Genomic DNA, 15,620 nt, shown 5'->3' on the forward strand with positions numbered 1-15,620 from the left:
ACAAATTCCCTTTGTTTGAATTAGCTAGCCTTTGTTGGGGCTAAATTAAACTATTCAACACGCTTTTTGTTTGATTTTCTCTTCTCACATGATATGACACCTCATTTTAGATTGCTTTTGGATTAACCTTGGTTGGGGCTAAAATTATTCAACATCCATGCATTTTCTATAGTAGAGAAGAATGCGATAGGGACAGAGAGTTGACTTTCAGTGTGAGGTGGTTGGATTTTCACTTACTACGAATTTTCATAAATATTTAAAGATATTAAATTATAAATAGCAATATGTTTGGTCAAATATAATTTTTAGAAATCGGTTATTAGTATAATTTTATATTTTTCTCAATTATCTAATGAAAAGTTCTCGCATGCTATGTTTCTGAATTTATTTATGTGACGAGTGCATATATAAAATTAAAGATATGACCGATAAGTATATATTAAACAATGTCGTTTAAGTTGCCGGATGTTTTGTTCGCATAGCAAATAATGATTGACAAGGGTGTTTCGCTGAACCATTAAAATTTTCAGTTACATATTAAGTATTAATCTATAGAATTTGATTTAACCAAAAGGCGTCAATGTTTCCATAGTCTTGTATGAAATAAAACGTAGTAATGAAGTGGAGGTATGTTAAGAGTTATTGAATATATACAAGTGGCAGTAAAATACAAACATATAGTAGGAGTAGTATGAGATACATATATGAGATGTTAAAAAGTGGAGTATACTAATCCGTACAATTTCACCAATCAGTTCCTAATCCTCTTGTGTTGAAGAGCTGGTCAAGGTACTCGCCGACTTGAGCTGCTGAGGATATGAACTTCTGCATCTCAATTCTTGATGAACTTTCTGAAAGAGGAAAATCGATTTTCTATCAGTTCATAGTAAGTAAGAGATGTGCAGAGGCATAATATATAGTAGAACATATTCACCATCTTCATTGAGTTTGATTAAGAGTTGTGCCCTTGTGGGAAAGGCATCAAACATTCCTGCAGTCACGTCTTTTCTAATGGTAAATCCATGGTGTGAAGAGAAGACTGAGAAAGCTTCTATAGCTTGATCCTTTAGGGAATTTCCCCTACACACAACAATCTAGTGAATGAAATGATAATGATAATGATAATGATCACTTTTTTTTAATTTCATACTCTGTAGAAATGATTTTCTCAAACAAAATATTGATCATGTCAAGTACACGCTTGAGTCTCAAAAGATTTCTTGTGTGACTCCCGGCCTTGCGCACACAATCTGATCTAACATCCTCATCTATCATCTCCGCCACCACAGATACTGATTTTGAAGCCTCCTCAAGATCCTTCACCTTCTCGTCCAACAATACAACAGTACACACATAGCAATCAATAATTAATCGCAATTTTGGTAAAATTATCATCACAGCTAATAATCGCAATTAAACTAAATCCACAAATCAACGATATTTTAATTACTTTGGAAACATATTCGATCTCAGCGTATAAGAAAGCACCGCCGAGACATCGGATGAGAGGAGAGACGGAAGAGCAGGCCTTAACAAACGCAGCGACTTCGAGGCCAGCTTCTTCACCTTCGGGAAACTCATTTAATCTGTTGCTCAATTCTTTGAAGGCCTCCGCCATGTTCTGCAGCGGTCTACCTTCCTCCATTGCTTCACTTTGATTGGCCTAAGTGGAACACAACTTCTTCTCATATATATACACACGGATTCTAAATTACTCCATACTAATACATCTAGTAATTATTTACAAAAGATAAATTATCATAGGTTTGACATGTAATACACATTTTTGTAATACTATTACTTCTACTACTAGTAGTATTTATTTATTTCAAAGGACTTTTATCGATCATACGTGTCACATGTACTAGTAGTATTTATTTACTTCAAGAGATAAATAAGTATACACTACTACTAATATTAGTACTTATTTACTTCTACTAGTAGCATTTATTTATTTAATAGTAGTACTATACTAACTTAATTAAATTGTTTATTTTCAATATAAAATTTAAAGGAGTAGTGTTTAATACTTTCTCCGTCCCAAAAAAATAGAGCAGTTTGTGTATGGCACGAGTTTTAATGTAGAATTAATGAAGGAGGAGAGAAAGGAAAAAAGTACTGAGAAGGAGAAAAAGTAAATGATAAGTGGTGTTAGTGGAATGATGTAATATAAGGTTATTATTTGTTGAAAACTTTCCATTAATGAATGTGCTCTATTTTTTGTGAACGGCCAAAAATGGTAATTGTGCTCTATTTTTTATGGACAGATTGAGTAATTAAGTAATGAATAAATGGAGTAAGAAAGAGAATAATATAGAAAAGATATGACAATGTGAGAAAGAATAAAAAATTTATTAGTATAAAAGAAAAAATGACTCAATATAATTTAAACAATACGGTCAAGGAATTTAGTTTTACAAAGCTATTAATTTTACAAAATAAAATAATTTTTTTAAAAAAAATCATATAAAAGGACCAAAAAGTAGCAACTTATTATAAATACTTCCTCTATTTCTAAAAATAGCTTCATATTAGTTCGTCCCAGAAAATTAGTCTAACTTCTATTTTTTTTAAATATTTTCACCAGATATATATTACACTCTGAATAAGATAGGTCCGCTATGCTAGTTCAATTACTCTTATCTTCATCTCCTATTACTACTATACTTCTTGTATTATCATGAAAGTCTATTTTTATGGGACCAACTAATTAAGCATATAAAAGCGGCTAGTGTGGCCCATGTAATGACTTGAACACTCAAGAATGGAGTCTGTGGTTTTTATAGAGATGACAGAGTGGCGAGCAAATATAAAATATAGGTCAAATAAAATAAAATTAATTATGGTATTAAAATTTTGGAATTTGACTTCAGAATATTTTTGGATTTTGGGGTTCAGGGTTTATTTCAATTTTTCGAATGGGGTTAGACTTAATTAAAAAAAATGGGTGCTCTTATATTTCGATTAAGTTTGGATTTTTTTTTTCCTTCTAGAAATTTAAAGCTTCGAATAAATTTCAAACGACAAAAAATTGATCCAGATCTTCATGCTTTCATATTTGAGTGTGACCTGGTGCCAACGACTTGGTGCAACGTAATTAAGCAACCACCAATTTTAAAATGTTTTGCTTATAACTCTATTTGCATTAAATTTTGTGGAAATTGTGAACTACTACTACTACTAGTACTTTGTTTAATTATGAAAATTTGTTACTTGCAATTAGCAAATAGCATGTCGCATTCTGAAGCCTTGCCATTCCTCAATTAACAATGAATCTATACATGTTTGTGATGGACAAATTCCCTTTGAATTAATTAGCCTTAGTTGGGGCTAAAATTATCCAACACGCTTTTCGTTTGACCTTCTCTCTTCATATGAGATGGCATGAGACCTCATTGAGCATCCGCAGCCAATGGCGGATCCAGAAATAAAATATCGTGGGTTCGAACCACATTATAAATATTTAAATAATATTTATATTAATTATTTTTTAAAAATATATTTTAATATCAATCATTTATGCGAGCATGGATATTCTTAAAACAATATACTCCCTTAGTCGCACCCTTTGAATACAGATTTAAGAAAATGATGTTTAAAGAATTAAGTAAAATAAAATAAAATAGAAGATGAGATAAAGCAAAGAAGCAAAAAGATAAAGTAAACGAATAATTATGTTATATTTTTCCAAAAAAAGACTTATATTATTTGGGACATCCATAGAATATACGAGTCGCTTATAGCGGGATGAAATGAGTATACTTTTTTGTAACATTCCAAATTTTTTAAAATTAAAAATAATTTGAATATAAATAATAAGGTTGAAATTTTAAATTATAAAACTGAAATTAGAAAAAATTAAAAAATATTTACTTCATATAGGTACGTGTTTATTTAGTGATATATAAAAAATACATGTAACAATAATTAAAATATTATGTGAGAATACACATTCAATGTAATTCTGAGAACTAATATAATAAATAAAGGAAAATTCAAAGGCCATTTTACAATTAGATTACATAATTCAAGATCACTAATCTTTTAAATTTAGCAAATGATGTCATTTAATTCTAGGTCCCTAGGTAAATGGAGTATTGGAAAAAAAGCAATAATGACAAATTCCGTCTCAATCCTCACTCATATTGCCAAACACCCATTTCTTTTCTCTCTCCGGCGAAATTCCTCTGCCGATTGCCGCCTCCTCGACATCTAACGCCTCCGCCATGATTCCGCAGCCAGATTCTGGACTACTTCCGCCCCACTTTCTTTCTTTCTCTATGTGCGGTCTCATCTCACACTGCGTAAGGTGGGGGCGGAGATGCGAACGCCATAGGGTCGGAGGTCGAAGAAAGGAGCTTTCCGGCGGCACTCCAGGGCAGGGTGGTGGGGTCGGCCGACCCCACTCGACCCCACCTGGATCCGCCGCTGTCCGCAGCGGTGATTTTTTTGGCGTCAGTCCATCCGTTCCGCTGAGCAGGCAGCGTCCGTCCGCCGCTGAAGCTCGTCCTCCGTGCCGCTGAACACCATTACGTGGCAGCTTCTGATTGGCAAACGGCATAGTCGTTGGAAAATTCAATTTTTTTATTTATTTTTTTAAAAAAATTTGAAATTTATTTAAAAAAATGTTTTTAATAAAAAAAAATATTTTCCCAAAAAATTATATCCGCTTTCTACCCACTTTTAATTTTTTTTTTCAATTTTTTTTCCCCCAAAATTCACATTTTCATCTATAAATACCCCTACTTCAACACAAAAAAATCACATTCTCATCTATTCTATCATCTACATTCACTCATCTTTTTTCTCATATTCTCTCATCTAAATTCCCACCACACTACACAATGTCCGGCTCCGGCGATCACCCCTCCGACAATCGCGGTTGGAACCACGATTGGTTCGACTCCGGCGAATTCCCTAGTCCGGAAACGCAATTTACGGTCCCTCCTCAAACCCAAAGTTCGCAATTTTCAGGTGGCTACCGTCCTTACCCGGTGCACGACCAAAACGCCTCCGGGTTCGGGTGGGCACCCGAACCCGGATCGGAAGGGAGGAGCAGCTCTACTCCTACTCCTACTTCTATTCCTACTCCTACTCCTACTCCTACTCCTCATGTTCGTGGCACCGGCACCCCGTACACTCCGAGTGAGATGATGGCGATGTTCAAAGCCTACTTGGCAGTCTCCGAAGATCCGGACGTTGGCACGAACCAAACCGGGGATACGTATTGGTGGCGCATCACTCGCCTTACAATGAAACCCGGTCAGCGGGAACCATCTATCGCAATGAGAGTATGATGCGCAATTGCGTCTACAGATGCAACTTGGCAATCGGTAAGTTCCAGGGGTACTTCCAACAGGAAGAGCGGGAGGCGGGGAGCGGCACGAGCGAGCTCGACATCATCAGTGCCGCCTTGGCGACCTACCAAAGCTTGGAGATTATACTGTTCAAGTACCTCGATTGTTGGCAGGAGGGGCACCGACATCCGAAGTATAGGGGCGGCGTAGTAGTATCCTCCTCCAGCTCCTCTAGCAAACGGTCGAGGTCGGTAGCCCTATCCAACGGCGCCTCCGATGATGTGGCTACCCAGCTTGCCGGAACTAACTTGGGTAGCCCCGACGCTGGCCTGAGCAGTTCCCGCCGACCGCAAGGAAGGAAGAAGGCGACGGCTACCCGCCGTCGCGCCCCGACTCTAGCCGCCCCCGCTCCCTTTGTGCCTCCTCCACCCCCAAACAACTCGTTGTGGACCCTCTTGGGTCAACTCTATTTGAACGATACGTCTAAGATGACTCCGGATCACTTTGCAACACATGAGCAAATGATCCGGGGTCTCAAGAGGCAATTGGGGTTAGAGGACTAGTCTTCCACGTGTGTAATTTTTAATTTGTAGGATTTTAATTATGTGTTTTTTTTATTTTCTAGGATTTTAATTATGTATTTTTATTTTTTAGTATTTTAATTATGTAATTTTTATTTTTTAGGATTTTAATTATGTAATTTTTATTTTTTAATGTATTTTTAAAATGTAGAAATGTTTTTAATAATTGGAGTATTTAAATTGAATAATAGAATGGTGGGACCCTTGAGCTTGTACTTAGCTAAGAGCACGGATGTGGGTGTTGTGCTCTTAGCTAAGGACAAGGAGTAAAACTGGGTCTGGACCCACTTCCGTGCTCTTATCTAAGAGTACGGATGGGGATGCTTTTTTATTAACCTCTGTTGGAGCTAAAATTATTCAACATACATCCATTTTCTCTGTAATTACTAATAATTATTTAAAATAAATGTGAAGAGTACATTTCAAATCTTACACCAGGAGTAGAAATTGGAGGAATTATAGCTCTCATCTTTGCTTTCGGGTTAAGTATTTTTAAAATTTTGGAGTATTTATTCATGAAGAGAAAACAATTTATCGACCCTGCGAAAATGTGTATTGGGTATTGTGAGGAAATAAGTTGTACTTAGAGATGTCAAGTGGGTCGGGCCGGCCCAGCCCGGCCCAGGCCCATGTCTGTGCCGGGCCGGGCCGGGCCTGGGTTTTCATATATAGAATGAGCCCAGCCCAAGCCCGGGCCCAGTTGGTAAGTGGGCCGAGCTGGGCCGGTCCGGGCCGGGCTGGGCTGGGTCAAATTCAAAATTTTTTATTGTGCTAATTAAATAATATTAATCTCTACTTGAATAGTACTAATGATGTATATAAATACATATTCCCACAAAACAAGGAATCAAGATTTTGCATACATGAAGTTTTATATATTCACACAAATTTTGTGTATTATATTTATAAATTACACACGCATAAATACCCACAAATTTAAGAATTATAATACTATAATTATGGAACTATTTTTAATGGAGATAAATCTATAAAAAACTAATATCTATAATTATGCAAATCAATTAACAATTAATATTTATTAGTATTATGCAAATCAAAATGGAAATATATTTGTTATAAGTTTTTATTTAGGTTGAGTAATTAAATTAATTGATTATTTTACATAATTTCATTAATAAAATCTATGATTATCATGAAATATACAAATACATATATCCAATCAATTTTCATACTCATATACATACACATATATTATATACATCTAAATAACTAATCAATCATTATATTTATGGAACTATATTTGATTGAGATAAATCATTGACAACTAATTTCTATAATTATGCAAATCAAAATTATTATAACACGTTATACAATCAATTCTAGGATGCACTTTTTTAAAAAAGTCAATGACTAATCTATGTAATCATAGAAAACAAATATACAAATATAATACTTCATAATCATTCTAATAATAAATTAACTACGGGATATGGTTATTGGGTATGTAATTATGTATTAATAATATTCACTCTTCACTCATGTACATGATACATATATTCACGCAATATATTTATACACATAAGATTGATATAAGTATGCAGAGATAACTCTATTGAAATAACTAATAATATAAAATTAAGTGCATAAGTTATATTCTGTCGGGCCTGGGCCGGGCTTGGGCCTGAGCCTGGGCTGGGCTTTGACTGTGCTTGGGCCTGGGTCGGGCCTGGGTTTGTAAAAAGGCCCAATTGGAGCCCGATTAATCTACTGAGCCCAGCCCAAGCCCGCACTGTTTCATTGGTGGGCCGGGCCTGGGTCGGGCCATACCGGGCCGGGTCCGAGCTGAGCTGGGTCGGCCCAGCCCATTTGACATCCCTAGTTGTACTTCATCATTTAATTAAGTGTAATGAGGTAAAGTTTGATTGGAAATATTTTAGATATTCTATTAAGAGCGATTAATTTCGAGAACACGATTAGATAGGAAAAAATTATACTACGTATAAGCTAATTTATGTTTATTTTGATGGATTGAAATTTTGCGATATAATTTATAAATTTCTTATGAAGATCAAAATAATTATAATTTACTTTATTAATTAGGAAAAAGTAAATATTTTTTGGGTATAAGAACTTGTAGCTATTTTGAATCAATTTAGATTTATATTCTCTCAAAATTCAGATTTTCAAATCGGTTCAGATTAGACATAAATATGATCCAAAATCCAAATGCTCATTCCATTGAAGTCGATTTCTAGTTATCCAAAGTGTGAGTGCTACAAATCTGTATTATATATCTTCACTGCTCTCCAATTCTCAGGAAATGCTGGATGATCATGGTGAGTGGAAGTGGGGCGCGTTCAGACATTTCATCTCGTCGGAAGCAGCTGTCGTAATTGCTGGTATTAGACCTCCATATGAGGAAGCTGGGGCTGATTTATGTATTTGGAGATGGGAGAAGAATGGTAAGCTATCAGTGGCTAGTGCATACGAATCTGTATGCAAGCACTCCTGGGACAATATGGATAAGAAATGGGCATTGGCGTGGAATTATAAAGGGCCGCAACGCATAAGACACTTCTTATGGTTGGTTTTACAAAAACGGCTAATGACTAATGTGGAGAGGTGTCGACGACATTGCGCAACTGATGTTGCTTGCATCGCTTGTGGAGATGCCCAAGAGAACCTAAATCACATTCTTAGAGGGTGCCCAAATGCGATTAAAGTGTGGGAATCTATCGTCCCTCGAGGTAAATTAAATCAATTTCTTACAATGAATTTGGATAATTGGTTGATGGATAATTTGAAATGTTATGAGATTGATGGTGAGATATGCTGGAGCACTATTTTTGGTATGATTTATTGAAGGTTATGGAAAAATAGAAATCAGCTAGTGTTCCAAGGAGATCTTGTGTCATCGTACGCTACAATGGCACAATGTAGAGCTTGGGCGAGATCGGTACATAGTAATGAACTTAAGCTAACCAAATCGATAAATAAGGTGTTGAAGCAGGTACAATGGCATGCTCCCCCGGATGGGTGGTGCAAATTAAACTGTGATGGGGCTGTGAAATACGATTCTGAACGTGCAGCGTCAGGAGGGGTATTGTGTGATTCAACTGGAGAGTGGGTGTTGGGCTACACAAGGCACTTGGGAAGAAGCTCGGTAGTGCAAACTGAATTATGGGCAATATATGATGGGCTTAAGTTGGCGTGGCAAAGGGGGCTTAGAAATATACTTGTGGAAAGTGATAAAATGACAGTTGTTCACGTGCTTAATGACACGAAATCGGATTTAAGTGCTTTATCACTTGCTAGAAATATAAAAGGTATCATGCAAAGAGTGTGGAATGTGAAGATTGCTCATGTGTTTAGGGAAAGTAATCAAGTTGCAGACTTTATGGCAAATTTGGGTGTGAACATGCAGCCTGGGCTAGTGGTGTTTGACGAGGCACCGAGTGAGACGATGAATTTGTTGCTGAATGACCGGATGGGGACTACCCACGGTCGTATGTGCCCAATGTAGGGGCGTTGTTTGAACTTTAGGGCGACGCCCTCTTCTTGTTATTAAAAAAAAAAAAGAACCTTTGTATGTGTGAGTTGGCTAAACGGTATAGAGGGTAATAATTAGGGATGTGATCCCGCTCGCGTTCGGGCCAACCCACTCGGGTTGTCGGGCTATTTGGGTGCGAGTTATTCGAGTTGTGAATTTTTCGAGCTATAAATTTTCTGCCCTAACCCTAGATCTTCGGGTTTCGAGCTAACCCACGAGCTATTCGGGCCAAAAGTGATCTTATGTGTTACTTTATATCCAATTCAATATTCTAACTTATAAAAAAAATACTATAGATCATACAAATAGTAAACTATTGTCAAAGTGATAAAGAGAAATAAAATAATAACAATTGAAAATTGAAACAATATACATAAACATATCGCTAATTAGTAGAGCACGTGAATCTGACTACAGTTAAATGGAAATCAGACATTTAATAGGAGTTGAATGGCATTCTTAATTATATACCCATAAAATAAATTATAGATAGTTAAAAAAGATAGTATAGATAGTAGTGTGTCAAAAATAAATTCTATAAAGTTGAATGACATTCTTCTACATCAATAACTTTTGAAGCTTCGACCGGATCATTCTTTTCGAGAGGAAAGACGTAATGCGGCATTTAATATGAGTAAATATCAATAACATCTATAATCCATATGACCCTAACTTTCAATTTGAGAGAGAATACATAATTACTTCATATCAATGTTGCTTTTAATATTGTAATTACCATATACACTTCATATCAATGTTGCTTTTAATATTGTAATTACCATATATACTTCATATAAGTATATAACCCAAAATTTTAATTATATTTTTATTTTAAATGCTAAACCCATGGGCTAACCCGCAACCCACCCCGGCCAGCCCGCATAACCTGCTGACCCGAACGGGTTGGCCCGTGTAGCCCTATTATGTATCCGGGTTGCGATTTTTCGGCCCTAATCCTATGATTTTATCGAATTATTCGGGTCAGCCCGCGGGTTTCTGACTAGATTGACATCCCTAGTAATAATGCCTAAGTCCAAGCCAAAGGTCTCATGTTCGAATTTTCATTTAACCATAAAAATAATACTAGTTCTAATTCATTCCCTGGTGAATTTTCATTAAACCATCAAAATATGCCCTGGTGAAAGGCCTAGGTACAACGAAAAGCAACGACCAATTTAAAATGTTTTGCTTATAAGTCTATTTGCATCAAATTGTGTCGTCAACAGTGAACTATGTATTTTATTTAAAGAGGGAACATCATTTTTGGTCCACGAACTTTGCCAAAGTATCATTTTAGGTCCGTGAACTTTGAAAATATCATTTGAGGTCCATCAACTATGGGATAATATCATTTGAAGTACTCTTTTACTATTTACAAGTTTTTTGGACGAAGATACCCTCAATATTTTTAAGGGTATATATTTTTAATAAACTTATGATATACTCATATTTTTTATAAATATCTTTACTATATATTTTTGATGAATTCTGTAAATATAATTTGACCTTCAATATTATCACTTAATATTGTGACATGCAAGAAATAATCCTTATTCAATTTTTATATTATTAAAGAAGTTCTATATTCAATTTTAAAGTTCTTTAATATAAATAATTGAAGAAGCAATTTAACTTGCATGTGATAATATTGAAGGTCAAATTATATTTAGAAAAATCGTCAAAAATATATTGTAAAGATATTTATAAAAAATATGAGTATATGATAAGTTTATTAAAAATATATATCCTTTAAGGTATTGAGGGTATTTTCGTCCAGAAAAACTTGTAAATAGTAAAAGAGTACTTCAAATGATATTATCCCATAGTTAATGGACCTCAAATGATATTTTCAAAGTTCACGGACCTAAAATGATACTTTAGCAAAATTCGTGGACCAAAAAAGAAGTTCCCTCTACTTTATTTAAAATGAAAACAGTTACTTGCAAGCAAATAGCATGTCGCTTTCTGAAGCCTCGACATTCTATTTAACACCGAATCTGTACAAAATGAGTTAGATTTTAATCCATCATTTAATTGTGTGAAATGATGTAATGTTTGGTTGAAAACATTATAGATATTCTATTAGAAGTGTTTAATTCTGAAGATTAGATTAGATAGGGAAAAAATAATGTTATAAGCAAAATAATATGTTTATTTTGATACATGGATTGAAATTATTTGATGAATTTATAAATTTTTAATGAAGATAAAAATATTTACTTATAATTTTTTTAAAATTATGAAAACTTAACGTTTTTATAGAGAAGAATGTGACAAAGCTGACTTTATTCATGACGCGGTTGGATTTTTACTACGAGATATAAAAAATAGCTAAAACAGTTTTACTAAAATATTTACTCTATAAAACCATCGAGAGCAATAGTATTGATTAAAAATGGCAAATCAAAAAAAAATATTACTTTCTCTGTCCAAAAAATATAGGTACATAAATGGACGATACAAACTTTAATAAGAAATTGATAAAATAAAAAAGAAGGAGAAAAAGTAAATAAAATATAAAAGAGAGGAGAAAAAGTGGATAAAGCATAAGAACAACTTTCCATTTTTGGAAATAAGACTATTTTTCGTGGACGCCTAAAAATAGAAAAATGAGACTATCTTTAACGGACGGAGGGAGTATGATGCTTGATCAAATTCTAGTTAGTTTTGCAACTTTTAGAAATATTCAATTTTATCATAACTTTGATATTTTTTTTTTTATTATTATTTCATTTTATAGCGAAAGGTGAAAAACTCTACTTTGCTACATTTCAGAATTTATTAATGTGTTGCATACACATATAAAATTACTGACATTAATGATTAATTGTAAGTAGCCGAACATTTTGTTCTCATTGTATTTTATAATTGTAATGTAAGTATAATTCGACTTAAGGAAATATATTTTATACTACATATCAAATGTAGATATGCTCGTAACATACAGAATAAATCATTTGCAATATTCATAAATACACTGCAATTAATTTAACTAAAAATTGACAAGTGATCAATTTATTACTTCTAGTACTTTATCTTTTTGGATGGATACTTCCGATTTCCTTCTCATGGGAATAATAGGATCAATTTTGTTTCTCTTGTTAAAACACAGGCTCACGTATATGTATGTGGAATAAAGAGAAGGGAGAAATCAAAAGGAGACAATATTAATAATGATGAAAATAGAGAGAAATACAAAAGAGAAGTTAAATTGTCTAAAATGTGCTTTAAGGCAAAAAGAATGAAAAGGGGCAAAAATGAATCAAATTAGTGCAAAAGTAACTCAAACCTAACAAAGTCATTTTCACAAAATACTGCAAATATATGCAATGTTCCCCATAGTTTTAATACTATATCCAATACAGTACAACTTAGTAAGTTCTGGTATGATTTGACTTATTGAATATACAAGTGCAGTAAAATCAGTAAAATACAAACATAGTAGTATCAGATGTTGGGGAATACACTAATTAATCCCTCCAATTTCACCATTCAGTTCCTAATCCTCTCGAGATGAGGAGTTGTTCGATATACTCGCTGACTTGAGCTGCCGAGGATATGAAGTTCTGCATCAGAATTCTTGATGAAGTTTCTGAAAGAGGAAAATAGTTTATAATTGATTCTATCAGTTCATGTTTAATTCAAACATATACATTAATTAAGTAGTAGGCATAATAGAACTCACCATCTTCATTGAATTTGTTTAACATCTCTGCCTTGGTGGGAATGGCATCAAACATTCCTGCAGTCACGTCTTTTCTAATGACAAATCCATGGTACGAACTACGAAGTAAAGGCTGAGTGAGCTTCTAAAGCTGGATCCTTTAAGGAATTTCCCCTACAGACAACAAGGTTTGAAGCATTACAAGATAAGTTATCAATGAAAAAATCAATATCATCGTTACACCAAAGGATCGTTTTCTACTCTGTTAATCGCAACATGGAAAGTACAGAACAAACAACATGAAACAACTAACATACTCGGAAGAAAGGATTTGCTCAAACAATATCTTCCTTCATCATCTCAAGTACACGCTTCAATCTCAAAAGATTTCTCGTGTTACTCCTGACCGTGCGCACACAATCAGATCTAACATCGTTATCTATCATCACCGGCAGCACAGATACTGATTTTGAAGCCTCCACAAGATCCATCACCTGAAATGAATCGTACAAGAAATCAGGCAACCGTGTCGAACACCAATCATACATCGCCTCTCATAGTCCTATATATATCGCGAATCAACGACTAGCTTCAAGGACATATGATTATGGAGCAAAAACGTACCACATACCAAGATATATATAGGTCAAACCTTACATCTGTAACGAAGTACTTATGATGATGGAGCAAAGTTAATATACTCCATCATGCACTATGACATGACCGAAATTGCAAAACTTACCAACATATACTAGTATACTGTTACAAAACCAGAGAAGATTATGGCACAATCAAAACAGCTAATACAAAATATTTAGGATCACAAATAATGCACACAGACACGGCAATAAACAATTGCAATTTTGGTAAATTTAGACTGATCAGTAAACTGAAAACTTGTAATGACAATTAGACTAAATTCACAAAAACAAGCTAGAGTTAAAAATGAATTACTTTGGAAACATAATCGATATCAGCGAATAAGAAAGCGCCGCCGAGACATCGGATGAGAGGAGAGACGAGAGAGCAGGCGTTAGCAAACGGAGCGAGTTCGAGGCGAGCTTCTTCGCCTTCGGGAAACTCATTTAATCTGTTGCACAATTCTTTGAAGGCCTCCGCCATTTTCTTCATAGGTCGATCTTCCTCCATTGCTTCACTTTGATCAGCTGAAGGTGGAAAACAACTTCTATGATATTTAAAGAGGGATTCTATACCAAACACTAATTATTTATTGAAAATGATACGTGTGACTAGGGATGTCAATTGGGCTAACCCGCTCAGGTTCGGGCCAACCCATTCGGTTTATCGGGCTATTTGGGTGCGGGTTATTCGGGCTGTGGATTTTTCGGGTTATAAATTTTTGGCCTTAACCCTAACTCTTCGGGTTTCGAGCTAACCTACGGGCTATTCGGGTCAGAAGTGATATTATTTGTTACTTTCTATCCAATTCAATATTCTAATTTATAAAAAAAAACAGATTGTCGTAAAGTGAAGTATTATCAAAGTGATCAAGAGAAGAAAAATAATAGCTATTGAAAATTGAAACAAAATACATAAACATATCGCTCAATAGCACGTGTGAATATGAATACAATTAAATGACAATTAAATGGAAATCATGCATTTCAAAAGGAGTTAAATAACGTTCTTAATTGTTTACCCCAAAAATAAATTCTACGAAATTAAAAAATATAGTATAGATAATAAGTATGTCAAAAAATAATTTCTATGGACTTTAATATGATTATACGAGTACATATTATGATATTAATATACTCTATATTTCATTTAACCCTAACTTTTAATTTGAGAAAGAAGATATAATTACCATATATAGGTTCATATGCCATATATATTTCATATATATAAGTTTATAAACCCAAAATTTGATAATATTTTTTTTAAATGCTCAACCCATGGGCTAACCCGCAACCCACCCGGGCCAGCCCGCATAACCCGCCGACCCAAACGAGTCAGCCCGTGTAACCCGGTTATGTATTTGGGTTACAATTTTCTGGCCCTAACCCTATGATTTTACCGGGTTATTTGGGTCGACCCGCGGGCTTCGGGCTAGATTGACATCCCTACGTGTGACATGTACTATTTACTTCTATGATTATATCTTATGTTATTTTCAAATAATAGGAGTACTAGTGTTTAAGAGAAAATAAAAGTTTTTTATTATAAAAGAAAATGACTAAAATAACGCAAGATGTTCTGAAAAATACGACTAATAACTTTAAGATAGTGACATGGAGGGCAAATAATACTCAAGACTAGAGTTTTATCTTAATTAGTGACTTGGAGGGCAAATAATACTCAAGACTAGAGTTTGTGATTTTAATAATAATATGGATGACATAAAGGTGAGCAGTGCATGACTGATGGGAGGCCAAATTTCTGATTGATAATTGATCGGGTATTTTTTTTTTTTTTTTTGTGTGATAATATTGTCCAGAGCCGTTCGAATTTACAAATAATCAAATTATATAAATATTTACATTTTTGAATTTGACTTTTGGATATTTATTGGGAAGTTGTTTTTGTCAGTTTTCGAATGGGTGAGA

General features: G+C 34.4%; 1 protein-coding gene and 1 pseudogene across 2 annotated transcripts; both read right to left on the reverse strand.

Annotated features, from left to right (window-relative positions):
- Window positions 1-628: 628 nt before the first annotated feature.
- Window positions 629-1,683, reverse strand: LOC125197166 (accelerated cell death 11-like). The gene is made up of 4 exons (XM_048095876.2): window positions 1,451-1,683; window positions 1,151-1,323; window positions 935-1,080; window positions 629-851 (listed from the first exon to the last, which is right to left on the reverse strand). The coding sequence occupies exons 1-4, from the start codon at window positions 1,643-1,645 to the stop codon at window positions 745-747; spliced, it is 621 nt and encodes a 206-aa protein (XP_047951833.2). The 5' UTR covers window positions 1,646-1,683; the 3' UTR covers window positions 629-744.
- Window positions 1,684-12,733: 11,050 nt separating this feature from the next.
- Window positions 12,734-14,202, reverse strand: LOC125203593 (accelerated cell death 11-like; annotated as a pseudogene). The gene is made up of 4 exons (XR_016137604.1): window positions 14,008-14,202; window positions 13,371-13,547; window positions 13,075-13,227; window positions 12,734-12,981 (listed from the first exon to the last, which is right to left on the reverse strand). The product of XR_016137604.1 is annotated as an accelerated cell death 11-like (transcript).
- Between the last annotated feature and the right edge of the window lie 1,418 nt (window positions 14,203-15,620).

Source organism: Salvia hispanica, chromosome 4 (genome assembly GCF_029641045.1).
Source record: "Salvia hispanica isolate PSC_SH4W2 chromosome 4, Shi_PSC_v1, whole genome shotgun sequence".
Classification (NCBI taxonomy): Eukaryota; Viridiplantae; Streptophyta; class Magnoliopsida; order Lamiales; family Lamiaceae; genus Salvia; species Salvia hispanica.